The sequence below is a fragment of the Tigriopus californicus genome, chromosome 11 (assembly GCF_007210705.1).
Source record: "Tigriopus californicus strain San Diego chromosome 11, Tcal_SD_v2.1, whole genome shotgun sequence".
NCBI classification, from domain to species: domain Eukaryota; kingdom Metazoa; phylum Arthropoda; class Copepoda; order Harpacticoida; family Harpacticidae; genus Tigriopus; species Tigriopus californicus.
In genome coordinates, this window is record NC_081450.1 from 3,334,646 (window position 1) to 3,348,270 (window position 13,625).

The 13,625-nt window shown below is 44.4% G+C and overlaps 1 protein-coding gene across 3 annotated transcripts; it reads left to right on the forward strand.

The window, feature by feature from the left end:
* The first annotated feature begins 2,202 nt into the window (after nucleotides 1-2,202).
* On the forward strand, nucleotides 2,203-13,248 carry LOC131891144 (eukaryotic translation initiation factor 5-like). 3 transcript variants are annotated; one of them, XM_059240666.1, is made up of 7 exons: nucleotides 2,203-2,358; nucleotides 4,306-4,590; nucleotides 9,872-10,385; nucleotides 10,778-11,294; nucleotides 11,372-11,481; nucleotides 11,557-11,831; nucleotides 11,901-13,248. In XM_059240666.1, the coding sequence occupies exons 4-7, from the start codon at nucleotides 11,251-11,253 to the stop codon at nucleotides 12,864-12,866; spliced, it is 1,395 nt and encodes a 464-aa protein (XP_059096649.1). In that variant the 5' UTR covers nucleotides 2,203-2,358; nucleotides 4,306-4,590; nucleotides 9,872-10,385; nucleotides 10,778-11,250; the 3' UTR covers nucleotides 12,867-13,248. The 3 variants fall into 3 exon arrangements, with proteins under 3 accessions (XP_059096649.1, XP_059096651.1, XP_059096650.1); XM_059240668.1 differs by lacking the exons at nucleotides 2,203-2,358; nucleotides 4,306-4,590 and adding an exon at nucleotides 6,555-6,689; XM_059240667.1 differs by lacking the exons at nucleotides 2,203-2,358; nucleotides 4,306-4,590 and adding an exon at nucleotides 9,462-9,695.
* Nucleotides 13,249-13,625: the final 377 nt, after the last annotated feature.

Genomic DNA, 13,625 nt, shown 5'->3' on the forward strand with positions numbered 1-13,625 from the left:
CCTCATATAAGGTTCAATAAAGAAAAGCCAGTGCACAATGGCCTCTGCTGTACCGTACATCCGCCTTTTGAGAAAAGATACGAACACCCCGGATTTAGGTCACCAATAGGTGAATTTAGCCATTTTAAAGGCCATTGGGACTGGGTCTCATGCTTGTGATCGACGGAATGCCAGTGGGATTAGGTGTCATCATAGTCAATTTAGCAAGCCTGAAATGGGGCCCCCAACGTGTTGACGGGCGTGACGTCAGACGGATAGAGTTAGGTCGAAGTAGAGTACTTTAGTCTCCAGGACTAACAGGGCTAGTCAAGTAAAGGCGTTCATGGACAACTGATGTTATTCCATGGAGTAAAATCGAGGACAACATGCCCAGCCAAACCGCACTGTGCATGCATTGGATTTGGACATTTTTTCCATTTTATATGCTTGTCTAGGCAATTGGCATTGCAATATTGAGCCAATTTGATAGTGCGTTCACTGATTAACACCAAACATGCTCATTTAGTAGGGTTTTGTAACACAACGCGCTCAAGATCACTCGATTACTGAAAATTCAATGGACGAATGGTGCGAGTTGACTGTGATGTTTGTCTTAGTTCTCTCTCCCCAAAATGCCCCAAAATCAGGGTACCGGACCACATTTTTCCTTGAATTTCCTTTACTTGACATCCCCTATGAGACGCTGTGCGGATCTTTTCCAGTCTGATACTATTTGATTCAGGGCTTGTGCCCAGCCTGCTTGAAGGTGGCCATGACGACGATGGTTGCCAGAGGGCGACATTTTCCGCGTCTGAAGGTGCTCAGCCTAAAAATCACATATATTTTTCATGTCTTCTTTCCATTTAAAGAACCATGTTAGCAGAGTGGTCCAATGCACCCGATAGAGGCAGGACATGGTTCCCTAGAGGGCGTGGGTTCGAATCCCGCCTTTGGAGAAAACCTTATGCCACGAAACCCAACGTCCATTTCTTTTGATGCGGCCTTAAAGTTTCAATATAAATGACATGTGTCTTGGAACAAGCCTTCTGATGATTCATGACGAGGCCTGCAATTCTTCTTCATCAATAGACCCATTCAAAAAATGTTAATCGTATGCCAAGTAGACATTGGATGGAGAGGGTGTCATGAACCAATTTTCTTCCCAACGCCTCTTTTTTCAGCTCTTTCGCACAGCCGAGCCAGCAAACTTCTCTGTTGGACGTGAAAACAACATATTTTATCGTAGCCTACCCATCATCAACCAAGGTATATGACCAGGCACCATACCATAAAATGTGTATGATAGAGATTTTGAATATGACAATAAGTGCTGAATTTTCCGGAAATTTAATTGCGCTCATCCCAGAAATACGAGGTAATACCTTTCTGCCTCTATTCAAATGCCCTGAAGGCTAACCAACCCGACATGACTATCGTTTTTGCTCAAAAGTCTATAGAATTTATTGGCGTAAGACTGCTAAACAATTAGACAATATTTTTCGTCGTCCGTTGAGATATATTGTGTCTAACTGGATCCACTCAGGTCAGCCTCATCCCTGACCTCCATACCCATTTCCGGCTTCTAAGTTCCTGGGCTACCTCAGACTTGGCTTGAAATCGAAAATCCGACCATTCAATACCTTACATCTACGACGTAGTTGATCTATTTTCGGGCATGGCGTAACAGGAAAAGGCATCCACAGGGGACCCACCCTATCCCTAATATCTATCTAATGGCTGCCTCAAGGCCATGGCCTAGCCCCAGCCCAACCGCCCAATGGCCTCAAGACTATCAGGGAGACTAAAAGTTAAAACTTTGGTCAGGCTATTTCATTCGAGACCAGAAGATTCGGCTCACCAGTAAGAATAAGAACTAGAAGTATATATGAAAAATCAGTCATAGGATGGCCTCAGTTTGGCCATTTGCCGCACAAAATGGACCGAGTGAAATAGGTCTTGGTTTCAATGAATCAAGCAATCAGCCTCATGAGGTCACACTCTTCGCTTGGCATCAGGCCTGCGAGATTGGTGAATATTAAACCAAAAACTAGTTCTCCGTCCGCCTGAATCTGACATATATTCTCCCCACAGATGGAGAAAACTTGTTTGATCCCTAAAAACTTAGCTTTCTATATTTCCTATCATCTACCCAGACCGTCATCTAAGGCTATATACTAGTATACTTGACTTTCAATACACCAGGTTTGACTGGCTTTCAAATATGAAGTATTCTAGCCTCCCTGATGAGCCCCTTCCCGTCTTCTCAATGAGATTTGTGTGGCAGTGAAAGTGATAGCTTGAATGTCCGTGCTCTAGGATCGTCATTATTGTGCGCTCAGCTTGTCTTCGATTCCGCATCATCCACCCATCGGATTCTAGGTAAGCCCAGGGATTGGCATTCCAGCCCTCCCCCACCCACTCCCACTCCCATGAGGGGTGACCCGAGTCACATGAGTCTGGAGTCAACGTGGCCACCATTGAGGAGTCAGGCAGATGATAGGACCCTTTCATTCTGATTTGCGTTTGGCCCAATGGGAAATGGATGTAAGATTCGGTGGAACTCAAGCTCAATTTGGGACAAGGAGGGTTCGTGGCTATTATTATGCCCAAGGAGGAGAGGAACTGAGGGGTGGGGGCCCACGGGTCCAGGACAAAAATGATGTTGTGCTTTCATGACTCGAACTCAATAAGAAGTTGACTCAAATCTTCGACATTGAGAGCGTCCACCTTTACTTTGTCATATACTTGGGTCCAATCTTGAAGTGTTGCCGAGTGATTGAGCCACACAGCCAGAGGTCATCCAGCAATGGCATTGATTCTTTCATGGCCACGCAAATCAAAGGCCTAGTAGTATGTTTTAGAACTTGTTCTTTTTTATTCAGATATTTAACAATCGACATTCAGATGGGCCAAACCAGCCCCATGGCTAAGAATTGAACACATGAACGTTCTTCTCCACCAATTACTTAGTTAGCGGCCCAGCTGGGCCCGGAACGAGTCAAGGCGTTGCTAGCGATGGATGCCGCCGTCTTCTCGGCCCTTTTAGCCGCAATTTTGGGCCGCAATCGTGCCAAAAGTTGTTGAATTTTGACCCCCTGGATCCCGCTTGACAAAGCCCCTGCTGGGCCAGGGCCCGGTGGATTTACGTCATTCTAGTTGGCTTCTTTCGACTCGATCTAGCCTGGTTCGACACATTCTGGTATTCGCACAATTATCTCGAGAAATTGCCCCTTGGTTGGATAAGGTTAGTTTAAATAGGTCGAGTTTTCACGCAAACGTTATTGGTTGGGCTAGCACTATTGGCCTTCTGAAGCCTAGGAAAATGGTGAAAAAATGAAGGGTAACATCCGGATATTTGGGGGCTTTGGGGAGGGATATCCAAGGTCAAGTTCAATAATTGAATAAAGATTGTTAAAACTTAAAAAAAATGTCCATCTTGGCGTAGTTCCGACATCGCACTGCAATCTTGACTCTGTGTACTGTTTCATCAAACACATTGATTAATTAAAGTAAATAACAAATTTAATCTATGCAGGGTCCAAGTTAGCTGGGCACCTTGTCTGAACACAATGACTCCATACAGATTGACGTCAGCTTTTTGTTCTTTCCCTTTCACTTCTCAAGGGGCATTGGTATGGGATAATTTGCATCCTATATTTCCATTCGTTTGCGTATGTAAGGCCGGCCTTTCACTAGGATGGAAAACCCAGATTGATTCCGATTTGAGGAATGAACTTGGAGTAGTGCTGGGAGGCAAGTTCGGCAAAACACTTGAGTCCACCAATGGGCTCCTGTCTTTCACTGTGCTGAAGTCGAACAAAAGACTCCTATTGCAAAAAAAAAACTCGCCCCATCACTACGTGCTCCTACATCAATCCTCAAACCGGATTCAATCTTTGTGAATCTCTTTCAATCGAAGTTTATTTTTTTAATGAGATGTGTTCTGAAGTGCCTTTGTTTTGGTTCAGAGCTATAATATTCCTTTCTTATTGGGGCTGTAGATCAATCAGGTTAAAACCATTGAAGCTCCAAGTTTGGGCTAATGATTCCCTTATACACTGGTTGATCTGTTCCTTCGTTAGAAATCGGACTTAACCCACACCTGCCACTCGGTTTTTCCCGGAAAATGAGACGGGTCTAACTTTGTTTATCGTTGTGATGATGTCACACTTTTCCCCAGATCTTATCCTCATTACAAAGATAGGCGTTCCTTAGTGAGTTATTTCTTCCCCTGATTAGTATTCCTATGAAGTGCGATTCAGTTATCGCTCACCGAGCCACGTCGCTTGACTGAGTTGATCAATTCTCACTTGTGATTTGTTCCAGCGATCCTTCGTCATCCTCCCATCAACTCGGCCGGCGCCTTCATCGTGCCCGCCCCTCGTCGCGACTCATCCTGAGGCGTGTCAGCACCCGCCCCCACCCTCGTCACGACCTCCCGCCTCGTGGGCTAGACCTGCGGGACCGTGCCCGCTGCCACCATTTTGTCTTCGTGGCTGCCTGTGAAAGGCCCCACCCCCACGCTTTGGAGCGAATGCCAGTCCCTTTGGACCGGTCTGACCAAGACGCCCCCGCCAAAGTCGTATATGACGGCTTCATACTTCAAGACAGGTGAGTCCTGGCATGCATGAATGTATGGCGTCAGCAGAACTGGGATGTCATTGGAACCATTGCAATGGTCGGGTTTTAGTTTTGAAATGAAAGTGAGTGTGATTGAAGTTGATTATATTTTGAGCCTCTTGAACTGTAATTGGAAAATTTCAATTTCAAATTGCGACGACATCTGATCTGTCGTTTGCTGCTTTTTGGGCGAATCTATGGAACAGAACTTGTGTTGGGTGTTTTTCGAATGGTTGTCAGTGCTGTTCAGATTTGTCATAAGAGAGTATTGACGAACTCAAAAAACTATGTCATAGTATGGCACATTTGGGGCCAAGGGTACTGTAATAAGAATCAATTTCGTTCTAAAAGTCTTGAGTTTTGGTGTGCGTGTCAGGTTAGGAATGGAGCGAGCCCGGAATTATTGTAGTATTTTAATATTTATTTGGTATTGATGATAATAATGGTTCTACTTATTAAGTATTTATTTGGACTTCAGCAAAATTTGGGATCCAATGCATTAGGTTGCGAAATTCCAAGAGGAAAACTTACGACACGTAAAAATCTTGAAAATCATTCAACCGTGTGTTGTTTTCACCGCGATAGGCCAATTTCTAGTTGTAAATATTTTTCCAACTATTTTAATTATAAAAGCTAACTAATGAGTCCTTTCTTATTGAGCACAATACGTTCACGAAAATTCAATTAATTCCAAAAACGAATGCGACCATGTTCCGCCGTTGAACGTTTTCCCCGATTGATTCCATTCGAATTCAAACTTAAATCTTGTAGAGTTTTGAGCATTTAGATTCATTAAGTAAAAAGTGCAAAGTGCAAGATTTGTTTTTTTACGTTCTTCTCTCCATGACTTCGCCCTAAACTACGTTGGATTGGTTCCCAGACCAATCATAGGCCATCTAAATGACGCACAGTGCGGCACAACACTTGTGTGAGATAAAAATAAAAACCAAATTGGAGACGAAATAATTAGGTGGTTATTGGAATCCTATCATTAATTAACCTGGTACTTCAATCCAAAGAAAAAGATCACATTTTCGTGTTTCAGTTCTAGTTTTGTCGGTGTCTCAAGTTCAGAGTTGTCTGGGCCACTCATACCAAGTCATAATAACACTTATTCGTCTTGTGCAATTGTAACCCAAAATATGACTGTAATGCTTTTGTCAAAAGATATGTCACATTACGTAATTTTTTCAAAGTGCTTGGGGTCGTCAATCAAAGTGTGACAACTTCAACATTCAATGAATCGTCACTGAGGACTTCGTTTCGAAATCTTTATTGCGCTATTGATTGAAAACTGAAGTGTCGTTTGGATGAAAAATACAAAACTCTGCGCTCACAGTGAATTTTTTAGCGTTGCGACGTCACGTATTTGACTTTCTGTTCAACTTCAAGGAACCTCTTTCAATCTCGATAGTGCTATAACTTCAATACGATGCCTATTAATAGATTCAACTTAAAATCAAGAGTGAATACACCTCCTAAAAATCGTACCCGTACAAGAATGTGAGACAAATCGACCTCAAAAATGATTGCAGATAACGAACATGTCATAAAAGCACGAAGTGATGGTATAAAAAAAAAACTCAGGTCTGGGTTAAGATAGTCTCCATGCATCAATATTTTTTGACCCTCTCGAAAAGTTGTTAAGGGTAAAAAATATCCTCCCCACATTTCGTAGCACTTGTGCGACACAGTCAATAAGTTTCATAACCCTGTTGTGAGGCTTTGCCACGTCAAAGGCCCAAAGACCATACCAACCACTTGTGATGTTCCTCGTTCGATTATTCCATCGATCAGTGACAGCAATTGCTCGATTCGATTCCTACCATTGAACTGAATCCCATTTCTCTGTTTGGACCACATCGATATTTTCACTCTCGTTGTTAATCAAAGTGTGAAGCCTTCTTCTTCTTCGTGTGACTATTTTGGCCTAGTTTAAGCGTTGAAATTGGATCTCTCAAGCATATCTGAAACATCCTTGAACAACATTCCGTTCAACGTGTTCCTCCTGAAAGGCGTCGGTGCTCTGGTTTATCTCACGGAATTTCCAAGCTCTATCAAAATATCATATATGTTCCAAGCTTTTTCGGGTGAGCATTAAACGAGCTTCTTAAGGGGCCTTTGATAGACCCGAGTTGCATTCATTTCCCAGTCACGTAGACGTTGTCCAAACCCTCGTTAGTAGAAGTAGTAGTATTATTTTCATCAAAGCTTCGTCTGAATCGATCAGTTGAGAGATACAAGAGTACTCTGGTCAATCACCACGTCCAACCTCTTCCCATTGGTTATAAAGAAGCGACAAGATCAAAGCCATTGAATCTGTTGCATTGAAAGACGACATAGGGAGTACACAGAAGAAGTGAACACACTCGTGAAAAACGTTTTGACAAAACAGCCGCCACAGGAGCATTGAATACTTTTACATTTTTAATCTGAATCAACCGAGCTTTTTCTTGGTATAAACTATGGCTTTATGTGTCCCATGAATCGCACGAATGGATTCTCAAATGAATCGAATTGCTGAGTTAAAATTAACAGGCTCTCAAAGCTCGGTGTGAAAGTGTCCTTAAAGTGAGAACAATTGAACGTTCTGGTCGTAAAAATCTGTTTTTGGCAAAGTTTAAATTCTCACTCCTCCTTTGGCACCGATTTGCGATACAGATGAACAATAGCACATTCACGTTTTTTAACCGGTGTGTTCAAAGGAACCGAAATTCGTTCATCTCCTCCATATCAACTTTCTGTTCCCCTGGTCGTTTTTTTCCCCAACATAATCATGATCTAACGTTAGTCCAAAGGCTCAAATGGTTTTCCTCTACTGTTCATGCACATACTAGATATCTCGTTCGCTCGTATGAAATATCTTGTGCATTGTAAGGCCATGTCAGTCAATCAGTTTCGTCTCAAAACAATCTCCCTTCACACGACCTTCAAATTGGGCCTTCATCAATGTGCCATATTGTGACAGTATCAACGAGTTCGTCTCTCTCGCTTTGGAAGCGACTCTCACAAAGAGAATAGTGTATTACTAACTTGAGAGAATGTCTCTTGGCTCACAATAAGAATCGTCCAAAGCGACAACACGGAGACGCTTTAAGTGCCTGGATTTCCTGAAAGCTCGACAAAATCTGGTCCAAGAGCCTTATGCGTTGCCTGGGATTAGACCAAGGATGTTGGTGATAGCAATTTACTCAAAGGGAAGATCAAGATTGATCCCGTTAGAGCCTTCAGACGCGACCTCTACAACCACCAGAAATAGAGGACAGGATCTTGGACTCGAGCTTTTATAAATGAACTTAAAAATTGCTCGTCTCTTCTTTCTTTACCTTTCTTTTATCTATTCTTGAACCAGACAAACTTGGCTCGTGGGTGTGTTTTTGTCTATCTTTAGACACCTGTAGATCGCTTTCCTTCCGAGGCAATCTGGAAAGATCAAGGCAGAGAAGAACGCGAAAGCAAGCAGAGAGAAGGCTGTTTACTTGAGCCGCCAAGGGCCTTCTTTTTAATTTAGAGCCCTTGCCTGTCTGAAATGAGATTGTTCGATCTTTTAGACCTCATTCATGATGGGATGTATCACATAAAGAAAGCTATTCATGTACATTTATGGCTTGAAAGCGATCTTAGCTTGTGAAACAAGACCCATCTCGAGCCCTTCGTCAAACATTTTTCCGAAGGGCACGTCACGAAACATAAACATCAACATATTTGATAACTCGCTTCGTACTTATCTCTCCTATTTAGTGGATTGCTGCTCGTTAGATACGGATGCTTATAAGTCTCTCTCTTTTGTAAAGAGCTTAAGAATTCCTGCTCAAAGTACAGAACAAAACCAAATCTAGACCAACTAATTTCAAGGTCAGTCATCAATTTTTGCCACCCATATGTGGTCCTAAGACGAAATTGATGGAAACTACATTCAAGTTGAAATGACCACCAAACTAGCCTGGAGGCCTCGAACGAAAACTCATCATTGTCCAGTGGGTTCCATATGGTTGGCTGTTGTTGGCCTTCATGGATGGAGAATGAAGACTCATGCTTTAGAGCGCCCTCTGCATGCAGGGAAAATGCACACGTCAATTGTGGTGTGACGTCATTGCTCTTGTCAGAGAGCTGAGAGAGCCACCCAGCTTCATACCAATTGCTCAATTGTTCCCTTCATCCCAGACGAAGGCATGGTTCAGAATTTCCCTGCCTTCCCTGTGATATGTGTTGGCAAGTTATTGTCATCGTTAAAACGCTGTTATGGCCTGAACTTCTTATGCCTAGAGACAGATAGGGAGTCAATGTCAGATATTTGAGCTTATGTGCGGAAGGGATCATTAGGCTCCATATGTTGGGATTGGAGTGACTTCTTGGAAGAAGTGGCACAACTTGTTCTCCTCACCTGGTTGAGCCGTGTGAGATGGTGCATACGCTTTGTGTGTGTGTATGTATGTATTAAAGATAGAAAGAGAGAGAGAAAGAGAGTGTGTGCTGCACATCCGGGTGTTTCCAAAACCGGGCCTAGCTTGGACAAGGAGCTAGCTTTCTTCCGTTTCGAGAAGGTGGGCCTTCGCCTCCTAGGACATAGTGAGGCCAGGCTTATGGTTGAACTATTTGAAGGGCGCAGACTCCAGACTTTTCTCTCTATCTTTGCTAGTCTCTCTTGCTCGTTTTGAGATGTGTGGACCGTGTTGTTCGAGGCCTTTTTCTGTCTGGTACAAGGACCAAAGGCCTGCCTTCCTCACTTTGGTGAGGTTCAACAGTTAGCTGCCCTTGAATTCCTCTTTCCCTGGCTCCGCCAAGCTTTGAACGCGAGAGAGAGAGAGAGGAAAACGAAGAAAGAGAGGAGGCAGAGAGACCTTTTTTGCTGACGTTGTTGCAATCATATATACCAGCTGTCTCTTGATCGAAGAAGCGAACGGAAGCAGTTTGAGTGTCAGGATCGCTCGAGGAACACCCATTCCTCCTGCTTTTAATTCGAGTGGGTTGACCATTTCCGGACGTGTCCCTAGTTTTTTTGTGTCGAATTTAGTTGACTTTCGACGAAGTCATACTTCACACCTTCATGAGAGAGGAGGAGGATCCTTTTCGTATGATCGAGCCACTCAAACCAGGTGACGCTCCAGACACTATCCCTTTTCTAGTTTTCTAGCACTTACGATGATGGACATGCATATTTCATGACCTGACTCAAGCCCAACCACCCCTTATTTTCGAGCCCAGGAAATCGAAATCGAAATTGAAATAGGAATGACTAGTCTCATACCCATGGTTTTCCAATGTGTTCCAGGACTACCGGCCATCTCGTCAAGATCCATCTCCCAAGGTGTGCCCTCAGTGCAGTTGTTGTGGCGCCCAGCTCCCAACAATTGGCCTGTTGTCAATCTCAACAACGAGTTCGAGCGAGATCTCCACAATTTCGCTCCTTCTCATCCTCAGAGGTCTTCGCCAACAGGCGCTTCGTCCTCAGCTCATCTGATTCCATCAGTTGAGCCAAGGAGGCTGTCGACCCGACCATCCCGACGAAGAACACTCCACGTCCCAAGAGCATCATCGGGCCTGAGTTATTGTTCAACCTCCTCTCCTTCCTCCTCACCATCACCCAACTCATCCTCCATCCTCCTCGCTGCATTTCGACAATTCCAACACCCTCAACATTGTCCCCGTGATAAAAGGCTCAGCTCTTCAACCTGTGTTAACCAGCACAACAGCCACCAGCATCCCTGTCAGAAGCATTTCCACCTTCGCCAAGTTGCCGTCAAGTGCGTGCGCGAACTTGACCTGAACGTCAACACAGAGGACAGGTAGGTCACGTGGATTGTTGACTCATTGTTCCACGGCCTTGATGAATGTACGGGGGGTGGATCGCCGCCATCCACGGTTGCCAAGGACGCTCATTGAAAACAATTCCATTAATTCAGCTCTCGATTTACTTTTCTTCGAATCAAATGCCGCCGAGCAATGCCAGTAAATATGTTTGTACTGGAAATGGAAAATGGTTTTGTATTCCATGTTTGACGAGTGCTTAAGAGCCCATTTTTTGACGACCAAAATTATTGTCGAGACAGCAAGTCTTGGAAATGTTCTTAATGAGCACGACATTTAGTTTAGCGGCCTTGTGGCCTTGTAGCGAGTTACTGTAGACGAGAAAGTGCAACGAGTTTTCTCTTTTAATATGTCCATTATATTGTTCCAGATCGTTACTCCAGCGTCAAACGAAGAATCAACATCGCAAATTGGCGCCTAATCGAAGCTGTGGTTAACGGGTGTTTTTTTGGGTTTGAAGCTTTTTTAAGGGCCCTTTTCCCTCCCGTGGAACTAGTTGTCTCTCTCTCTCTCTCTATCGCCATCATTCTTGAAGATATCAAATCCTATTTATTCACCAGATCGATACATACCCCCACTTCTCCCTTGGATATCTATTTTGTCATACCCTTGTTATTTTTTTCTAAAACAAATTCTGGAGAGCCAGTCTCCTGCCTTCCTTCCCATTGAAAACAAAAGTCAAACCAAATCGTTCGAGCTCGAACTTGAAGGGCGAAAGCAAAAAAGAATTTCATTCGAGAACAAGAAAAAAGAAGGCTGTGAACGACAGACATCAGACGACAACAACAACCACAACAACAACATCAACACTTATCAAGAGCATTGTTTTGACTCGCTACCGTCATGGCTTTGAACGTCAACCGGAATGTGCAAGATCCCTTTTACAGGTGACAACAACGTCTAAAACTTGGATTCAAACTAGAGTCTGACACTAACAGATCTTGATTTGTTCTGTTCCCAACAGGTACAAGATGCCTCGTCTCGTGGCGAAGGTCGAAGGTAAAGGCAATGGTGTGAAGACTGTCATCCCCAATATGGTGGATATCGCCCGAGCCTTGGCCAGGCCTCCTACTTGTAAGTGAATCCATCAAGTTCCATTTGGATAGTTGGACCTGATTCCCATGAGACGCTCTTTCCTGTCCATTTCAGATTGTACCAAGTACTTTGGTTGTGAGTTGGGAGCTCAGACTCAATTCGATTTCAAGAACGACCGCTACATCATCAATGGCTCGCATGATGCGGCCAAGCTTCAGGACATGCTCGATGGGTTCATCAAGAAGTTCGTCCTTTGCGAGCAGTGCGATAATCCGGAGACCGTGTTCAAGGTCCAGGCCAAGAAAGGCATGATCGCGTCGAGTTGTCTCGCTTGTGGATACGTCTTCCCCTTGGACATGACCCACAAACTCACCACGTTCATCTTGAAGGTAATGAATGAGCAATTGATGAGGAATCGCATTCAGGGACGAGTTATCAGCTCATGATTTGCGTTGTAGAATCCCCCGGAGCAAGACATCAACTCCCAAGGCACTTCTCTCACCAAGAGGAAGGGCAAGAAAGGCCGCAAGAAGGATGAGGAGAACAACGGCGACGATCACGTCAACGGCAATGGAAACGGCAATGGAACCATCGAGGAAGCGGCCGACGATAACGAGGCCAATGACGACGATGATTGGGGCGATGATGACGATTGGTCGGCGGATGTGAGTGAGGAGGCTGTCAAGAAGAGAATGAAAGAGCTCACCTCCGGCATCACCACCCTGGCCATGGACAACGACTTGGAGAAGACCGAGGGCGAGCGGATCGACATCTTCCACGACTTCCTCAAGACCAAGTTGAAGGAGAACGGCAACTCGGTCATCACTCAGGACAAGGAGATCTTCACCGAGGCTGAGCGTTTGGAAGTGACTAACAAGGCTACGATCGTCTTGTGCGAATTGCTCTTCAATGAGAACATCCTCGGACAGATCAAGAAGAACAAACGGGCCTTGCTCCGATTCACCCACGAGAATCAGAAGGCCCAGAAGTACCTCTTGGGAGGCTTGGAGAAGACCATCGAGACCCAGAGAGAGGCCCTCCTGCCTAAGACGGCCGCCATCTTGAAGCTCATGTACGACGAGGACATCATCGACGAGGAGGTCCTCCTGGAATGGGCCAAGAAGGTGAGCAAGAAGTATGTGAGCAAGGAGCTTTCAGAGCAGATCCACAAGAAGGCCGAACCCTTGATCACTTGGCTGAAAGAGGCCGAGGAAGAGAGTAGCGATGAAGACGAGGACGAATTGGAACTGGAATTCGATGAGCGAGCCAAGATCTCCTCCCTCAAGGAAAAGGAGGACACCCCGCCCCCCACGCCCATCTCTGAATTGGGCAAGCAGGTGAACGGAACCAATGGGAAAACGCCCGCCGTTGCCCCTGCCGCCCCCGCTGAAGATGAGGATGATTTGGACATTGATGACATCTAAAGCAGGATGAAGTGAACATGGAAACGAAAATAAGACACTTTTATGATTTGAAAATACAGCATTCAATGTAATTTCTCCTTCACACTTTTAACCATTGGCTACCCGCTTTTTCTGTCCAGCGTTCTTGTTCGATCTTCAATGTTTTCTCTTGATGTCAAGGATCGATGACAATAAAATACGTACTACAGACAACCACCCACACACACACACAGACACAGACACACACACACATACACACTAACCAATTCGGACAAAACAACTTACAAAATCAAGTCAAGTCACGTCGTATTAGTGTTTGTAGTTCATTGTATCATCTAGACAACCAAAACAAACCATCACCATCAAGCATTGCAAAACGGAAAATAAACTCTATTCTCCATAATCGCCGCCTTGAATCAAGTTTTTGCCCCATTGGTTGTTCTGATTACGCATGCATCGTTTCGATTTCACCCTGTCGTTCGCTGATGGGAGAAAGTTTCAGATTCCCTCTCGCTCGCCGTCAAACTCAATTGAATGATAATCAAAAACGTGCGAGAGAAGAAGGCCTCATGATTAGACCATAGAAAAGGATGTCAAGAAGAGTGACCACATATTTGTTGTGGATATCTACAACAGCTTACTATCAGCTGATTGAATGCCGCACCTCTACAATAGGAAACCACATCCTGACACCCTTTCACTTGTCGCCCATCCGCTCTAAAACTGGTCTGTCTGGCTTAGTCATAGCATCGTAAGTGAGTAAATTGAAACAATCGAAAT